A 17,152-nucleotide genomic window follows, 5' to 3' on the forward strand; every position below is an offset into this window, starting at 1 on the left:
AAAAGAAGGAAACCGATTGATATTGATATTCATGGGCGTGCATTTGTTGGATTTTTACTTTAGTTGTCGGTCGGTCATGTCGTTGCAAGCACAAGTCGATGAGCTGCGTCAAGTGCTACTTCTGTACACCTACAAGGACACCTTGGATAAACTGGTGATCCAGCAACGTTCTCAGCGCTTGAATCTGAGTAAGACAATGCCATCGGTTCCAGCTTCCTTGCGTCGTCGACGTCGCAGCTCTTCTGCAGGCGACCAGGAGAGGCCGGAACGTGTCCTGCTTACAGGCAAGACGCTGCCACGTCTGGAATCACTACTGGGTGAGGGCGAAACAGATGCTGACCTGGACTTGGATGAGGGCATCTTGAATTCCTTAAAGTTTGAACGCGACATGGATGCCCTACGTGCCATTTTCGAGGCTGCCATCAAGGAGGTGACCGAACCAGAGCAAAATATGGATGCCTTAGATCGTGCCATTGGCGCCCTGAATGGCAATAGTAGTGGAGAATCTCAGGCCATGAAAGAACTTCAAAGCTCCAAGGATGAGTTGAAAAACCTCAAACATGAGTTGGAGAGGGTAAAACAAAGTGGTTTGGACCGCCTAAAGGACATTGATGAACGCACCGCCGATGCGAAATACAATCTCCGCTGTGTGTCGCGGGTCAACGACTTGGAATACAATCTGGTTCAACGCTGGGAGGCTGGTCGCATTACACAGGCCGAGATTTGGGGTGAGAATGCCGAACGAGCCTATTTGAGGGACATCCTCAACTATAAGCAGCGTCTGGCCCGCGAGGAGCGTGTCAGTGGCGAACTGAGAGCCTTTCGCAGTGGCGAGATAATCGAGTTGCGGCGCCGCATCGAAGAGTGGCAACAACGCTACGTTTCCGAGCTGCGTCGTGTGGACCGTGAGTCCGAAGCCTGGGAGCTACGCATACTGGAGCAGAAGAAACTGCTGGTCCGTCATCGCGAAATCTATGAAGAGCGTTTGGCATTCGTCAAGGACTACCAGGCCAAAAAGGCTGAGGAGCAACGTTTGCATGATCTCCAAGTGCATCGCATGGAGTGTGCCATTAAGTTGCAAGCCTGGTGGCGTGGCACAATGGTCCGACGAGGCCTGGGGCCATTCAAGAAGAAACCCAAACGAGGCAAACGCGGCAAGGCCAAGAAGTAGACAAACACCATTTAATTCTCTCACAGAAGACACTCAAACAAACTAAGGGATACTATCAAATGGATACTGACAATAGCACATTCAGAAATATCGCATTCCCTTTATAGCTAAGGACATTAACTAAATTAAAACAGTCTGTATTTAAAATTCTTACAAAGTTTTCAATGAGTTTCGATAAAAATTTGGGAATTTTTGCTCAGTGCATGTTGCGATGATTCCGTTTTTTTTTTTTTGTTTTTTGCTTTATGGAAATTAACTTGTGACTTAAAACCAATTAAAAGTTGGACGCACTGCAGTTAACACGTCAGCGGCGGTCAGCAGTGGACGTCCGACTTAATGACACGATGCCATTGTCATCAGCAGGCTGAGGAGGCTGAGACTGGGGCTGAAGACGTGGAGGGGGGTTAGTGGGTAGGTCAGTTGCATACGCCAAGGCGTTAATAATGGTCAGCTGGAAGCTGAAGCTGATGCTGAAGCGAGGCTGAAGTCCATGAAGGCAAAAGTGTCATGGTGTTGTTTTCGTTATACTTTTTCATATTTTCCTTTAGCTCGATGTGGCATGGTGCGCACAAGTGGTTTATTTGTTGTGGCATATCCACCACCAGCAGCAGCAGCAGCAGCAGCAACAACAACAACAGAACGAGAAGCAACAGCAACTGCGTATGAGATAAACTGCGACAATTTGCCTGGTGAATGAGTGCAACTTTTTCATGTGAAACAATAGCAAAAGTTTTCCTCTGTCTGTGTGTGTGCGTAAGTGAGTATCTGTCTGTGTAGGTATGTGTGTGTGTGTGTGTGTGTGCATTGCAATTTAAAATATAATTAATGGTCGTTGGCGTAATTTATTGAATTTGCCTGGTCCGAAAGGATGCTGTCAGTTCTTGTTTGCCACGTTTGCCATTTGGCAGCCTCTTGCGAATTGTATCTGCTGCACATGCTCTTCTCACACACACACACACACACACACATACATACATTGTGTCTGGTGAAACAATAACATCAGCAACAACATCAGTAACAATAACAAGAACAACAACAACCCAATCATGACTGGGCGAAAGTCCATTTTGTGTGGTGTCTTTTGTTTGCATAGCGGCGGCAGATGAATTAATGGAAGACGAACAAGAAAAGAACAAAAAACCAAACAAAAAACACACAAAAAATGAACGAAAACGGAATTGAGGGCAAACAATCTACTTCTTTACTTCTTTTTCTTCACTTTTATCCCTTTCCAAAAAAGAAGAAAACTTCATCGCACTTCCTGCACTTTGCTGGTCAGCCTCCTCTTTCCTTCACATCGACGAAAATCAGCAAATGGGAAACTTCTTCATCTTCTTCCTTTGACCCAACCCCTTCCAAAACTTCCCAGAAGCGTGTCGTCGTCTCTCTCATGTGCGTTATTTAAAAGAACATACAAAATGCCCTTTCGCGGGGAATCCTTTAAAATGTAGCAGCAGCAACGAAGAAAAAAGGGAAAAAGGGCCAACAACTAGGGCATCCAAAAATTTACATACAAATTAGGGTTAATGAGCAGTGAAATTGTTATTTAACTTCAGTTGGCCCGTTAAGCGTCTTAAAGTGCGCAACACTTGAGGAAATGTCGTAGACCCCATCCTCCTTCTCGCCCTCGTCTTCGTCTTTGGAAACTTTTCTACCTCGACGTTTAGTAGTTTGCGACACGTTTTTGTTATAAACTTTATACTTTAAATATCTCGAATTTTGCACAACCTTTCTCTTTATCATATCATTTGATATAAAATATAAAAAAAAAAAACCGAAATTTAATTAATAATCGGATGCATACATAAATTGAATATTGCGCATACGCCACGTGCTCACAAATTAATTTCCACTTTTTACTGCAGTCGTTTCTTCATTTGCTCTTGTTGTTGTTTCTGTTGGGCTGTGTTTTTTATGCTGCGCTTCATTTCGTTTAAAATTTAATCAAACGCTTTAATTTGATTAACAGCGCACGTCTTTCAATATAAATTTATGGCCATACAAGGCATAATCAGACCACTCCGAATGGCGAGTCCACTCGCTGGTGGGAAAGATAACTCCTTCTACGCTGACCAGCCGTAAAAAAGGGTTACTTACACTCACACATTCGCACTCCTCCCCGGGAGAAATAGAGAGAGGCAGGGGGATGGGGATGGATGCCTTTCAACACATCAACACAGTCATTTGATATGCGTGCGTGCAGCAGAAGGATGCGAAGGACCAATGGAGGGACGACGGAGGGTCTCCAGACTGCGGATTGTTAACTGCGTTGAGGGGGTTTCACGACGGGTTTCACCGCGTCTAATAGCAACACGTACATCTGATAAAATATTTTATTGGCATGTATGGCTGGCTGGCTGGCTGGCGGCGTCCTGTCGAGTCCACTCATTTTATAGATTTCTCTCGATACCCTTTTCAAATTGTTCCACACAGACCCACTCGCTGGGATGTCCACTACTCAAATGTTTGTCTTCTCCGTCCTGGCCCATGGATTCACTGGGCTCCACATTGCATATTTTATGAAATTAGTACGCTTTCAGTCAGTCAGTCAGTCGGTCAGACGGTCAGAGAGTCAGTCTAAAGGGCAGCATGTTATGTTTTCTTCTTTTGCAACATAAATCATTTTAATATTGTACATAATGCCAAGCAACGTAAACTGTGGGAGACAAGCTGAACACACAAACACACGCCGCTGGCTGTGTTTTTTTTTATTTGCCTACGTGTCCTTTGTGCCAGCAATTGTATCGACTTAATTCTTCTGCCATTATTTCCACTATCTCGTCATGCAAATCTAAAATAAATCTTTCATTTCTGGTGCACGGAAGTCACGATGGTTGGTCAGCAAGTTTCAAGTAAAATGGAAATTGTTTATGATAAATGTTCTGAATGGCAGTGCAAACAATTTTATATAATGTCTAACTAGCTAATCCGCATCTTTCTGACAGTGGCGCATTTCGAATAGCATTGTCAATAAATATATTCTTCACTTTAAACCAACTTCTAAAGAAAAATTTAATTGAATGCATAAATCAAAAAAATTATGGATGAGCTTCTATGGATTGTCAGGATGCCATTTTGTATCATTTCGAGAATTTTCACGTTTGCATTTCAATTTTCTGCATACTTTAGTTTCTGGCATAATTTCACAATTAGTCCAAGAAATTGATGCTCATTCGATGGCATGAGAAGTGCAAAGCGAAACCGTTCAATGAACCTGACCCCTCCAAAGCGATTTTTGTTCGAAAATCATAGCGCGACCCAGAAAATTGAATTCTTTGTTTTGGCAGCGAGCGGCTGAAATGTGAAAAATAAACAACTTTCACAAAAAAAGAAACGCAAAGCTAAAGTTTTGTAGCAAATGGCAAAATTTTGCTGTTATTTCATTTGCTTGCCTATGTTGTTGTTGTTGTTGCTGTTGTTGCTGTGCGCTGTTTGGAATTTTAAATATGGCGTCTGTTTTGTTCGAAAACGGAAACGAGTGTCTGTCAGTTTATTTGTTTGCTGTTCTGTGCTCTGTTGTTGTCGTCTCCGTTTTGCTGGCAACCCGAAAAATCAAGTCAAGTAACTTTGGCAAAGGAAACGCCACCCTAATGTGTTAGTTTGTGTCATTTCCATTGTAAGACCTTCCCTTTTGTCCTGCTCTCCCTCTTGCCTATTTAACTACTTTAAGCAATAAAGTTGACTTTTCATTTAGCATAGTCTACTTTTCGGCGCATTAGTTTTAATGTTGGGGAAGAACTTCAAGTCTATTGGCCTAATTGCTTAGCCAGGGCCGAAATTTTCACTATGAGTAAATAAATTTTAGGTCTACATAATGTTTAAACTTGAAATTTATCGATTTAAGGCATTTAAAACACTCGCAGGTAATTGCGATTCCCATTGGAAACGAAACTAAATGAGCTAATGAGCCTGTAAATATCTCTGGGGGCCATTTTATTAGCTTTGAATGCTAAATCCAGCCCTGGACCTCTCACTCCATTCTCTCCCCGTCCCACACATTTTCATAGTTATTTACATTATTGATGGCTGCTTAGATATTTTACACACACAAATTTTATAATGTTTATATATGCGGAGTGTCATTAGCTAAAGAGAGCAAAAATTTCTTATCGTAATTTGGCATAATTTTTTGTTGTACAGTATTTTATATATATCTATATGTATTTATGCAGATTTCTCCCATTATAATAAGCAGCAGCAGCTGATAAACAGTCCGATAAATTACTATGTTTTGAACATAAATTATGTATGTACACACACACACACTAATCGACTATGTCGGTGTGTGTGTGTGTGTGAAAATCAAAAACTACATTTACTATAGATAGTAAAATACACAAAACATAAAATGCATTTAAATCAGAATCAGAATTGGAATTGGAATCACAATCAGTTACAACGGACGCGAGAAGGCGAGTTGTCCTCGCTGTTGTGAGCTGCTTTATGGCCGCATTTCCCGGCAATTTGAGCATTACAACAAATTTTAATTAAATGCAATGCGCATATGTAAATGCAAATGGCTCGAATGCCTGAGGCTAAGAGCAAGGGACACACACACACACACACACAGGGAGGGGGGAGTGAGAAAAAAAGTACGTCAAAGTATTTAGCGCACAGAATGCGGCCAAAGCTGGGGCAAAAACAGAAGAAGACAACAAAAAAAAATACAGAAATTAAACGACATGGCCAGACCATTAAGCGGATCTGCCACATCTCCCATCATCTCTTCCGCTCCTTTCTCATTCACCTTCCCTCTCTCCCGACTGTGGGCATTACTCTATCGCAATACAATTTAATAATTCGCACTGACAATGCACTTGCTCATTTGCTGTGCATTCAAATTTGTTGCCGAACAACAAGAAAAAACAAAAAGGCTGGAGAACGAATAGGGAGGGGGTCGAAAAAAATGAAATTAAAAAACATTTGACAACATAAAAAACTGCAACTGAAAATCATACAAATTGCTGTATGTAAAGGCAAACTGAACAAGCAAAAAAGCAACAAAAAAAACCAAGTAGCGTACAAAAAAAAAAAAAAAATGAAGCCCAACCCGAAAAATGAGAGAAATTTTTGAAAGCTGTTGCTGCTGCTGCTTTCTGCTGGCCGCTGGATAAAAGTTGTTGCTGTTGCTTTTGCTGTGACAGATGGGTGGACATTCTGTCAGCAAGTGCAGCAAAAGAGGATGCAAGAAACCCAAAGGACATACAGACTGCCGTCGGAATACTCTAAAATAAGGTAGATGAAGTGAAATTGCATTAGGTTGATGTCTGCATAGCCTAAGGCCCAATAAGAACGAATTATCACGCCTGGCTCAACCAGTTAGTAATACTTATTCGTATTTTTCATACTAAACCGTCTTTCATCCGTTCGCTTTGGTTTAGTATTTATCTTATGTAAACGTTTTCCTTTTAAAAGAGTTGCTTTTCCTAAAAAGCATTGGTAATTGGTTAATGGAAAATGTCAATAAGTGAAGCATACTTTTGAGCGATTTCTGTGAATTAATATATTATAATTTGTTTGGAAGTACAAGATGGGATTGTCATACATATTGAATTAGTGCCTATTGTGGCATGTTGTATGTCAAAGTGGACCATGTTTACTTTAGTTAGGGTGCATGCAACATCAACATACACAACAGCAACAACAACTATAACAAAAGCGACAAATGTTTGACGCCATATACAAACAATTTGCAATTCAACAGCTAAAAGGATCAGCAGCGACAAGCGCATTTGTAGTTTTCAAGGACGGGGAGGGGGGTGTGGAGGACTGAGTAGGGATTCGAGGTGGTTGGGGCAGTGAATAGTAAGAGGCGTGATGGGATTTTGGGAATCCAACATATGTTTGGTTGTGTCTTAGAGTGATGCCTCATTTTCTATCTCTGTCTTTTGGGCGTTATCAACAGCTGTCTATTTGTATGTTACATTTTTTTTGTCTTTTGCTTTTCTGTCATTTGCATGGCACTTAAAACGCATTTTCCCTTGGTTTTGTCCATGGTGTTTGTTTGTGTGGGAGGTTGGCAAATCGATTTGTTTTGCTGGCTGCATTGAAAATTAATCAATTTGTTGGTTGATTTGGTTTTCTCTATCTGGTTTTGCCAGTCAAAGTGTGTGTGAGAGAGAGAGATAGGGAGGGAGAGATAAAAAAGACAATGAATTGTGAATTAAGTCATAAGTTGGTTAGTATTTTCCTGGCAAGTTCCTTTTTGGCTTAATTAGGCCAAGAAGCTGTGATTGTTTCCTCCCTCCAATCATTCTCAACTAAAATGTTGTTGTTGTTTTTGGGTTAGCCAATCATTTTCTTTTCCCCATGGAGCAATTAATGGCACATGTGCCAAACACCTTGAACTCAGCTCAGGCCCCAAGGGGGTGGAGGGGCGCGTTGGTCAGAGTGTTCGTAATTAATTGCTTATTAATTTATATTGTTGCGTAACTTAAAGCCTCATTATGGTCAATCAGCAGGCGTCGAATAGTGTTTCCTTTGGCGATTTTGAACCATTTAACATTTCATTAACAATTTAGAGTGCTCCAGCGATTGCTCTTGCCATGGCAAAAACGTGGCCAAAATGGCTAAAAAGTAGCCAACAACAACAACCCACTTAATGAAAATATTACTTGAGTACGAGTAAATTGAAAGCCAAATGCATTTTAATGCCGCATTTTCAACTAAAATGAAGCACAGACACATACACACACACACACACACACAAACTTGAAACATACACACATCCGCCAGGCGGAAACCACAATGTGCAATAAAGATGGCAAAAATCGTGGGAGCTAAGAAAAGGAGCAAGTTTTTGAGGCAGCACGTAAAGATCGTTGCCATTGATTTATGCCCAGCGTGCCGCGTTGCTTGCCCAGCATGAAGCGTGCAACAAGCCGAGGAAAACTAACCAACAAAAAGGAATGGAGAAGGAAAAAAAATTGAGAATGAGACGAAGGAAAGGAGGAGTGCTATAAACGATGGCGCAGAAAGGTGGAGAAGGATGGGGCAATGGACATTGCTTGATAAGAACTGCTGCTGCTTAGTAAATGTGTCAACGTTTCGGCACTGGCTACCACTTAGCTACCACTTGGCATACCCTCTCCAACCTCTCCTTACTCCCTGTGCCTCACCCAATCTGTAGCTCTTAGTTAAATGAAGCGAGCGCACCAAAGTATGCAACAACTTTAGCTTTAGGGGATGGGCGGCAAAACGAAAACGTGCCCCGTCTACAGTTTGCCATTTTGTGCTACAAAATTTGATTAAGTTCACGTTGGCGATGAGTTCATTGCGCGTTCAAAATGATTCGCTACACTTTGGGGAATTTTGCATAATTCGACATGGCCGTGAATCGTGGATAGTCCTGCTGCAAGTCAGCTGCTGCTGCCGCGAACATGGTAATTAGTGCACAGCAATACACACGCACACGCACACACACACACACACACACACACACACACACACTATATATACATACACTTGAAGCTAACCCAATTACAATTTCAGACCAAAATTGCGTCTGTCAACGCGGCGGCATCAATGTTCGATTTTTTATGCTAGGCTTGGAATGGGTGGGAGGGAGTGGCTTTTGGGTTGTTGCATCTTTATTGCCTGGACATTGTCACAAATGCCACAAATCGAACTCTAGCGGTCAGTGCTGCATGGTTGATGGGTTTGGTTGATGTCTCTTTCCCTTCTCAAACCCAAACCCAACCCCAAACTCAAATATGTATAAAATGCAGTCCGTGTAATTACTCAAACAGCATAGCGGTCCAACGGTCCACTCACATATACACAAACTCTCACCCACACACACACACACTCTCACATGCAATATAATGAATGCTTTCTATGTCAATCGATAATGCATTTCCACTTATCTATGTGTTTGTATGTATGTATATCTCCTCTGTTTGTATTGAGAAAATTTGTCATTTATAATACTTAAAGGCAATGCAAATATGCAGAATGCTTAAAAACATTATCAATTAAATTGATGAAAAATATTTTAGAGCAATTTCTCTAAATTAACCTAGTTAAATTCTAGTGGACTGTGCACCTGCTAACTAACAAGGCAAATAATTGTCACTAACTAGTCAAACGAAACTAACTATCGACAGCTTCTTTTCCTAGCAGTTCATTTAATACAATTCCAAATAGAAATTTGAAAACAAATAATATATTATTTATAGTGTCTAATTCGTCAATTAAATGGCTTAATGTCAATTGCCAAGCGAAATGTTATACGTTGTTAAAGTGTGTCCGTTGCATGTGATTTCTTATGAATTTTCTTCGACATCGTGCTGCAGTTTTTTCTCCACTTTTCACACTTACTTTTAATTATTCATATTCGCCTCAGTGGCCTGTTAATGTTAATGTGATGAGAGCAAATAAATGTTAAATTATGCAGAGAACGTGCAAAAAACGCTTCTCCATGAAGCAATAGCCGAGCAATTTGCAGCTGACGTTGCTTGCAGCGTGATTTGCATTAGCCACACCCTGCCCCGCCCAAGATGGGCGTTTAGCCTAAAGATGTTGAAGAAGAAGAAGTCTAAAGCTGACTTTTGTTCTTTCTTTTTTTGTTTGGTTGAAGTTTTTATGGCCCATCAGATATGCAGTTGTCGTTTTTGCTTGTTGGACGTCATGTTTTGGGCCATGTTTCACTTACCGTGGCCATGGATTTATGAACCTGGGCGTTTTAGTTCGTAGGGGGAGATTTATGTTGAGGCACCCAGAAAAGAGCAACCGCAAATGGCATCTTTGAAAACTTAAGAGTTTTACTCAAAATAAACTGGTCTAATAGGATATGCAACCAAAAAACAGATGCCAATGCCGCAAAAGACAAATACACAAAACAAATGTTGGCAAAGTTCCGTAACTTTACAATCCAACACTGTGAGTCGCTGCGAGCCAATGTGAATTGCTTTATTGAGCGCGTACCAAAAAAAAAAAAGAAAAAAGACCAGAGGGCCGGGGCTAACTTCGACCGCGTCAAAGTTTGTATACCCTTGCAACTTTTTTGGTAACTCTTCCCTTACCAATTAGCCATCAATGGGGAAGAACGTTTTATCTAAAAAGGCTTATGTTTGCGAAAGAATGGCCTACAGTCATAGGAAATAACGAAGATATTGATCATAGTCACTGTTTTTCACCGATCGTTCCTATGGGAGCTATATGATATAGTCACCCGATTTTTGTCAAATTTGGCACAGTCATTAACAGATATATTAAACTAACAAATGTTTAATTTGAAAGCAATCGCGTTAAAAGTAACGAAGTTATTTACAAAAGTCACTGTTTTCGACCGATCGTTCCTATGGGAGCTATATGATGTAGTCTTCCGATCTTGTTCAAATTTGGCACAGTAGTTTATAGGCGTAATTATCTCTCTAATATTAAGTTTCACGATAATAACAGAAAATAACGAAGTTATTGAGAAAAGTCACTGTTCGTGACTTTGGGGTTTGTATGGGAGCTATATGATATAGTGGTCCGATCCGGCTGAATCCGAGATATACAACGCCTGCAGTATATACAAGCCTACGTGCAAAATTTCAGCTCTGTAGCTCTTACGGTCTAGGAGGAGTTTGCGTTGATCCAGACGGACGGACGGACGGACGGACGGACGGACGGACGGACATGGCTAGTTGAACTCGTCTCGTCGTGCTGATCAAGAATATATATACTTTGTATGGTCGGAGATGCTTCGTTCTATGCGTTGCACACTTCTGACCAAAATTAATATATCCTTTTTGCAAGGGTATAAAAATAGAAACTTTTGTAAGAAAGGATAAACCAGGCGCAATAAAGCATAAAACTTTGCCCTAAAAGAAATTGGCAACAGACCACAGATCTAGCAAGGACAACGCTCAAAAGTAGACAATGAAAACTGTTAATGGCTAATTATATTTTTTAGCTAACGTTTTTAACTTACCCTGCTGGCGGCTGAGTTTCCTCTGGTCGAGAAATGAAAAAGCCAAACTTTGGAATCGAAAAGCAAACATTTGTTGGCAAGCAATGAAAAGATGGAAAACCGAATCGAAAAACAAACGCACATAAATTTTACTTAGCCAAAAAGTTTTGCAGCCAGTCAGCCAAGTGGCCATAAAAAGGGAACAAGTCAAAGGAAGTGCAAAAACCGATAACAACAATAAGTAGCAAGCTTTGAACGGCGACTGCAAGTGGCATGTGGCAATAGTTTTTGGCCATAGTTGTTGGGCTCTGTCTCTTGATAAACCATTCAATAGTTGGCAGTCGAAAAAGACGTTTGAATAACTAACTCTAAAGGAGGTTGACGTGCTGGCTGGCTGGCTGGCTGGCTGGCTTACTGTCTGGAGGAGGCTTTCTCTTGCAACATTTATGGCAAGTTCTTTAACAAGTCAAAGTTCCGTTACACTTTCTTAACAGCAAATATAGGCATAAATTTGCATTTAATATAGTCAAAGAACAACAACACCAAACAACAACTTCAACTGAAAGACAAACACAAACAAGAACCAAAACAAAAATTATTTTCCTATTTAGTATATAATTTCCTGGAATCGCCCAAAGTGTAAAATGGGTTTGTGTTGATTCTTGTTGCTTGAGTTGAACAGAACTGGCACTTTATTTGGTCCTGCAAATGCTAAACAAATTACTGAATATCCTTCAAGTTTATTAATCAAATAATCAAATGATGTCTTTAAGCAACATGAAAGTGTAATGTTTGTCTAACTTTTCAATAAATTGAAGCCGATCAGAAGGCAAATGCTAGGCGAACTATTGGAGCAGCAAAATCGCGAAACAGACGCTAATGAATTCTCAAAATACTTTCCACAACTGCTGAGGCAGAGACTAGGGCAGCAGTGCCCCACAGTGAAGTGCTATGAAAACTTCCAGGAACTTTGCGAGTGTCGGACTCCATGTATATCTGGACACTGAAACTTCTCAAAATAGAACTTGAGTTAAAGGCCAAGCGATTTTGGCCAAGAAACTCCGACTTTAACTCAATGTGGACTCCCAACTAAAATAATTTGCCTCTAAAAATTGTCTAAAAACGGTCTAAAGTTAGTTTAGGGACTGAAATTATTAGACTAGTTGAAGACTAAATATCCTGTTTTTGGTTGGCTTTTAAAATGCTAAAGTGTCAGCACTGTTTGCCAGGTGTCATTAGGGCGGCATATATTTATTTTTGTTTTTGGTTTCATTTTTGTAAAATTGTGAAAATTTGCAATGCAAATGCCCGGCACGGTATCCTCCCTACAAATACACACACACGTATTTACAACCCGTTGGCCATTTATATTTTTCGCGTTTTGCATGGGGTCAGTCTATTAAAATGCAAAAAGCCACCCTTCCCTTCAACCACTTTGCCTCTGTTCATATGCCTTAAATGTGCGGAAGTCCATTTTGTCTTGTCGTTCACGTCATAAATATAGCCAACCAAATGGCGGCGTTGTATGTTACGGCTTAGTCCTGTCCTGCCATATACTATGCCTCCCTGTCTCTGATACTGACCCGTCTCAGTCTTGCACCATAAACTCCCCTCTCCCTGAACTCCGTTGGCTCTGTATTTTGCCTTAATGACAATTTGTTGAGGTTTGCATACAATTTCAACGAAATTTCATTTGACACACATTCTCAACTCGATTCATTTTATACTTACTTGTATATGTACATATGTATGTATATGTTTTTGCTTTCTTTCCTTTTGGTTTATATTTTTTCGGTATTCGTTTTGATATTTTCCAGGCATAAATTTAAATAATTTTCCCTTTACAACTTTGCTTGCTTGGAATGTATTTGTGGTTTATGGCAACCAGCACCACTCATACGCCCTGTGGGTTAGGCAAACCCTTCCCCAAATCCTATTCTACTCCAGTGTCCTATCACAACTCTTATGTCTTATTCAGGCGCCTGGTGTTATGGCATGATAAATTTATGTTCTTTGTGGGGTTTTACAACATATGCTCTATCAATACACACAGACAAATAAAAGAAAACAAGACCAAACAATTCTCATTTCAATTGGATTCCAAAATTAAAACTTTCAAACTGAGTGCAATATAATTGCAGAGATGAACAGAAGGACCAATGGGTTGGATGGTTAAAGGATCGGACATACAACTAACTTGACTATAAACTATATTTCCTTTACAATTTTTGGTTGATTATTTTTTGAACACACACAAAACACTTGAGAAGAAATAAACTAAAATGGAGACGACATCGACTGAGTTGTTGCCTTCGCTGCTTGTCACTTAAAGCGAAAAACAATTTTTCTTTAGCTGAAACTGTGTGTGTATGTGGGTGTGCGTGTGTGTGTGGTGGGTGTTGCCATGCGGGGGTGTCTGTGTATGTGTGTGCAGCTATCAGAAAACCAATTTTCGTTGCTAAATTGATGTTTATAGCAATGTACGATGACGACAAGAGATGAGAACAAGAATGACGATGAAGATGATGCGGCCGTCGATGGCTATGATGAGCTTGTTGTGGCCACCAACGTCAGCTTCCCCCGGCCACCGAACCGCTTTGCAGCAATCTCCACTTCCCCCCCTCACCCACGCATCAACCTTTCTGATGAAGACAAAGTGGCAAAAGTGTACGAAAAACTAAACGCCAAAAACCCAACCAAGTCAAGTCAACTCAACTCAACTCTCTACTACAACTCGACTCGACTCAGTCTGTGGCTGTTGTTGCAAGAAGGAAAAACAGTTTTTCCATTCAGCTCCCGTTTCTCCCCCTCCTTCCAATCATTCCACTACCCATCCATTCACATCCATAAAAATCCATCGTTTTCTCTTCGTAGCTCGACTTGACAACATTTTGATGCTTCCGTTTGTAATTTATGTGACACTTGCAGTGACATACTCGTAGATCAGAGAGCTGAGGGGCAACTTGTAATGCCAAATTGTTGTTGCTTGTGTCTTTTATTATGTTGTCTTTGCAGTTAGCTTATAACCTAATGATTTGCTTTAACAAAATTAAATGAAAAACGTTCGAAAGACTATTAGTGATGAACTCAAAAAATACTTTAAAGAAATTTCAAATTTCAGAAAGTACAAAAGGCTCTACTGTTCACCACCATCTCTGCAGTTAATAGAATAAAGCTCTATCAACCGATTTGTCACTCGTCAATTATTCGAGAATTGAAGCTGCGGTTGCACTTTATCAAAGCAGTGCACTAATATAGAAAAGAGGTTTCAGCCATAATCGTGTTGAGAAGTATCCAAGACTTAATCTGATTACCTCCCAGATTAGCAAGAAAACCCCAAAATTGAAGTCAGGTGGCTGAGCATTGTTATTAAAAGACAATGCCGCTATAGAATTTAATGAAAGAACAGCTTAACGCTGGCTGAATAGTTCTCTTTAGAATGCTTTTGCGGTCGTTGGCGATACTATGCGCAAGTGGCGCCTACGACACCAGGACAAAGCTCTTTACGCGCGAGCCTAAGCCGACCGACCGATTGGTACACATATACATATCATAATATTACAGCTTTTTATGAACTAAATATTGGATTATAGAAAAAACAGTAATAGAAGAATATGAGCAGATTACAGGAAGCAGGAGGTTGTAGGGTCAAGGGTATAATCGTATGTCATTTACATGGTACCGACAGGTTAACCTAAGTCAATAACTCAGGCGGGTCTTTTTCACCTTTTAGAAGCATGTGCATAAACATAACACCAAGCTCAGAGTTGGCTAATTAGGTATTAGCTTGATGAGTCAAGTGTGTGCGTCTTTTGGGCCTGTGATGATTGAACAGATGTTTTGGAAGTTCTTCATATTTTTTGTGGCTCAATAACATTATTTAAAATTTCAAAATCAGCCAAATGCTTCAATTTTCTATAGAATAAAACTATAGTGTACCTCATTTCTATTAGGCACTTCAGCCAAACGGTTTGTGGCCACAACATTGTGGATATAAATTTATAGTAGCACTTTAAAAATAATAATAATAATAAGTTTTGTAGGGGAACATGAAACGCTTAATGGGACTATCTGCTATCGTGTATCTGGTCAGCTCGTTTACTGTCTGTACAGTACGAGCTGAACTCTTTGAGCTGCTGCAGGCGGACTCTGAGAACAGCAACGAAACTGGCAATAATAATGATTTCATAGGCGAGGCAATGAGCGGAGTAAAGCAATACTTTGGCAGTCTAACAGAGGAGGACCAGAGCAATAACAAAACAGCAACGGCAATAGTATCCCACCAGTCGGACTCGGAGCCACTGGGTCTTACCGATGAAGTGGACATGGCGCTTAAACATGCAACAGATACAGCCGATGGGCTATGGCAGAAATTCAAAAAGGTAAAATGATACGAGTGAAGAGAGAGTAGTGAGATTGTGACTAAAGAGTGAGCTTTATGTTCTTTACAGGGACTGCTTAGTCTAATGGGCAGCTTCAGTGCCGGCGATGGCGATGGCGACGGCGACATTGATGGATACAATGCAACGGCAATGGGAGGAGCATCACCAACTCTAACGACAACAACGATGACAAGAACGACGACATTGCCAATGACCACTACAACGGAACAATCGAGTTTGCAGCAAATGAAACCAATTGCAAATCAGACGTCTGCTATAATGGAAGACTTGACAACTACAACATCGAAACCAATGCCATTGCCATTACGGCCGACTACAACAACAACTTCTACTACTTTAATTGCCCCACCCACCAATGCAACAATTACGCCTTAAAGAGTTTCTTTGGCACGTGTCCGCCGCTTGAACATAAATTGAAAACAATAATGTGCTCAAGGCTTGTTGTACTATGTAGCACATTTCAAGCACATTCATCGGCTAATAAATATTTACACAAATGTTAAATTTAACTGCACGAACACACATAATTTCCATGAGCGAAAATCGGCCTTCGCTGTGATGCGATGAAGTAGCCTTGATCAGACATAAGCTATAGTCAAAATGTATCGGTTCGGGTTAATTCTCTTGATCTGCTCTCTGCAATATTTTGCATACGGCGGAGTTATTGCTGACAATGAGATGAGCGTTAAAAGCAATGACGATTTAAGGGAAGATACCATGAGCTACGACTTCGATCTAGACAACTTGGGGGCCATTTGGGAACCAGAACTTCGACTACGTGTGCTTCTGGAGCGACGGCGGCAAGAGGGTAAGTGTCGAGCTATGTAGTTCCAAATAATTTGGCCCGCAAATCAATAAACATTTCCACATTTAGGTTTGGCTGTGGTTCGCATGCAATTGCTGCAACTGAATTTGATGAAAATATTAATTATTATGGATGTCATCATACTGATAAGTGTCTTCTATTGTGCCAGAGATAATTAGATCTAAATAGATTGCCAAGCAAATTCAATTGGGTTAATTTACGCTAAATATGAACAATACATTTAATTAAATGGTAACAATATAATAAATTTGAATAATTGTGGTAGAAGCTACGACTCAAAAAATGTTTGCCAAGTACTCTTGTCTTGTATTGTGAAACTTTAGCCCAACAGAGTTAACTAGAGCTAAGAGCAATTGTACCACTTTCTTTCTTCTTGCTCTAAAACATTATAACACAGTGTCAGTTGAATTTATTGAAGTTGTTTATTAATTTCCGCAAATACAAATTCAAATGGGAGAATTCTAATATAGGCGATCGCCCATAGAGTTTATTTATACCTATTTTTCCGCTCCCTTGGCGATTCTTGTTTTCTTCAGCTAATATTTGCTTGTTATATACAATATACAATAACAATAAAAGAAATTATACCAACATTTTTAAACATTTTTATATTAAATATTTAAGTGCTGTTTATGCAGCTGTTCTAGCTGCAGATGGGTTACTTTTAGACTGCAGAAACTGAATTGTGATGATTCAACCAATTATCATGTATACGCACAGTTGGATAGCTAAGATGAAGACCAACAAAAAAGAAATAGTCTAGTCATGCTGGGCAGCAGACTTAAATTGTGAGTAAACTTCAATTTTAATATATTCTAGCAAATTGCAAAAGAAACAGTGAAGTTAACAACAGT

At 40.2% G+C, this 17,152-nt stretch overlaps 1 protein-coding gene and 1 long non-coding RNA gene across 4 annotated transcripts in view; one reads left to right on the plus strand and one right to left on the minus strand.

Annotated features, from left to right (window-relative positions):
• The window catches only part of LOC137585638 (uncharacterized), a 97,661-nt gene that overhangs the window by 992 nt on the left and 79,517 nt on the right, over positions 1–17,152 (minus strand). The window lies entirely within an intron of this gene.
• LOC137585846 (dynein regulatory complex protein 9) lies at positions 77–1,240 on the plus strand. Its single transcript, XM_068301822.1, has one exon. It carries the CDS (start codon positions 77–79, stop codon positions 1,169–1,171), a length of 1,095 nt encoding a protein of 364 aa, XP_068157923.1. The 3' UTR covers positions 1,172–1,240.

Source organism: Drosophila tropicalis, unplaced genomic scaffold (assembly GCF_018151085.1).
Source record: "Drosophila tropicalis isolate 14030-0801.00 unplaced genomic scaffold, ASM1815108v1 contig_878, whole genome shotgun sequence".
Lineage (NCBI taxonomy): Eukaryota > Metazoa > Arthropoda > Insecta > Diptera > Drosophilidae > Drosophila > Drosophila tropicalis.

Excerpts from the sequence above, each read along its gene's own strand:
- LOC137585846 (XM_068301822.1), top strand. The coding sequence starts at position 77 with ATGTCGTTGCAAGCACAAGTCGATGAGCTGCGTCAAGTGCTACTTCTG.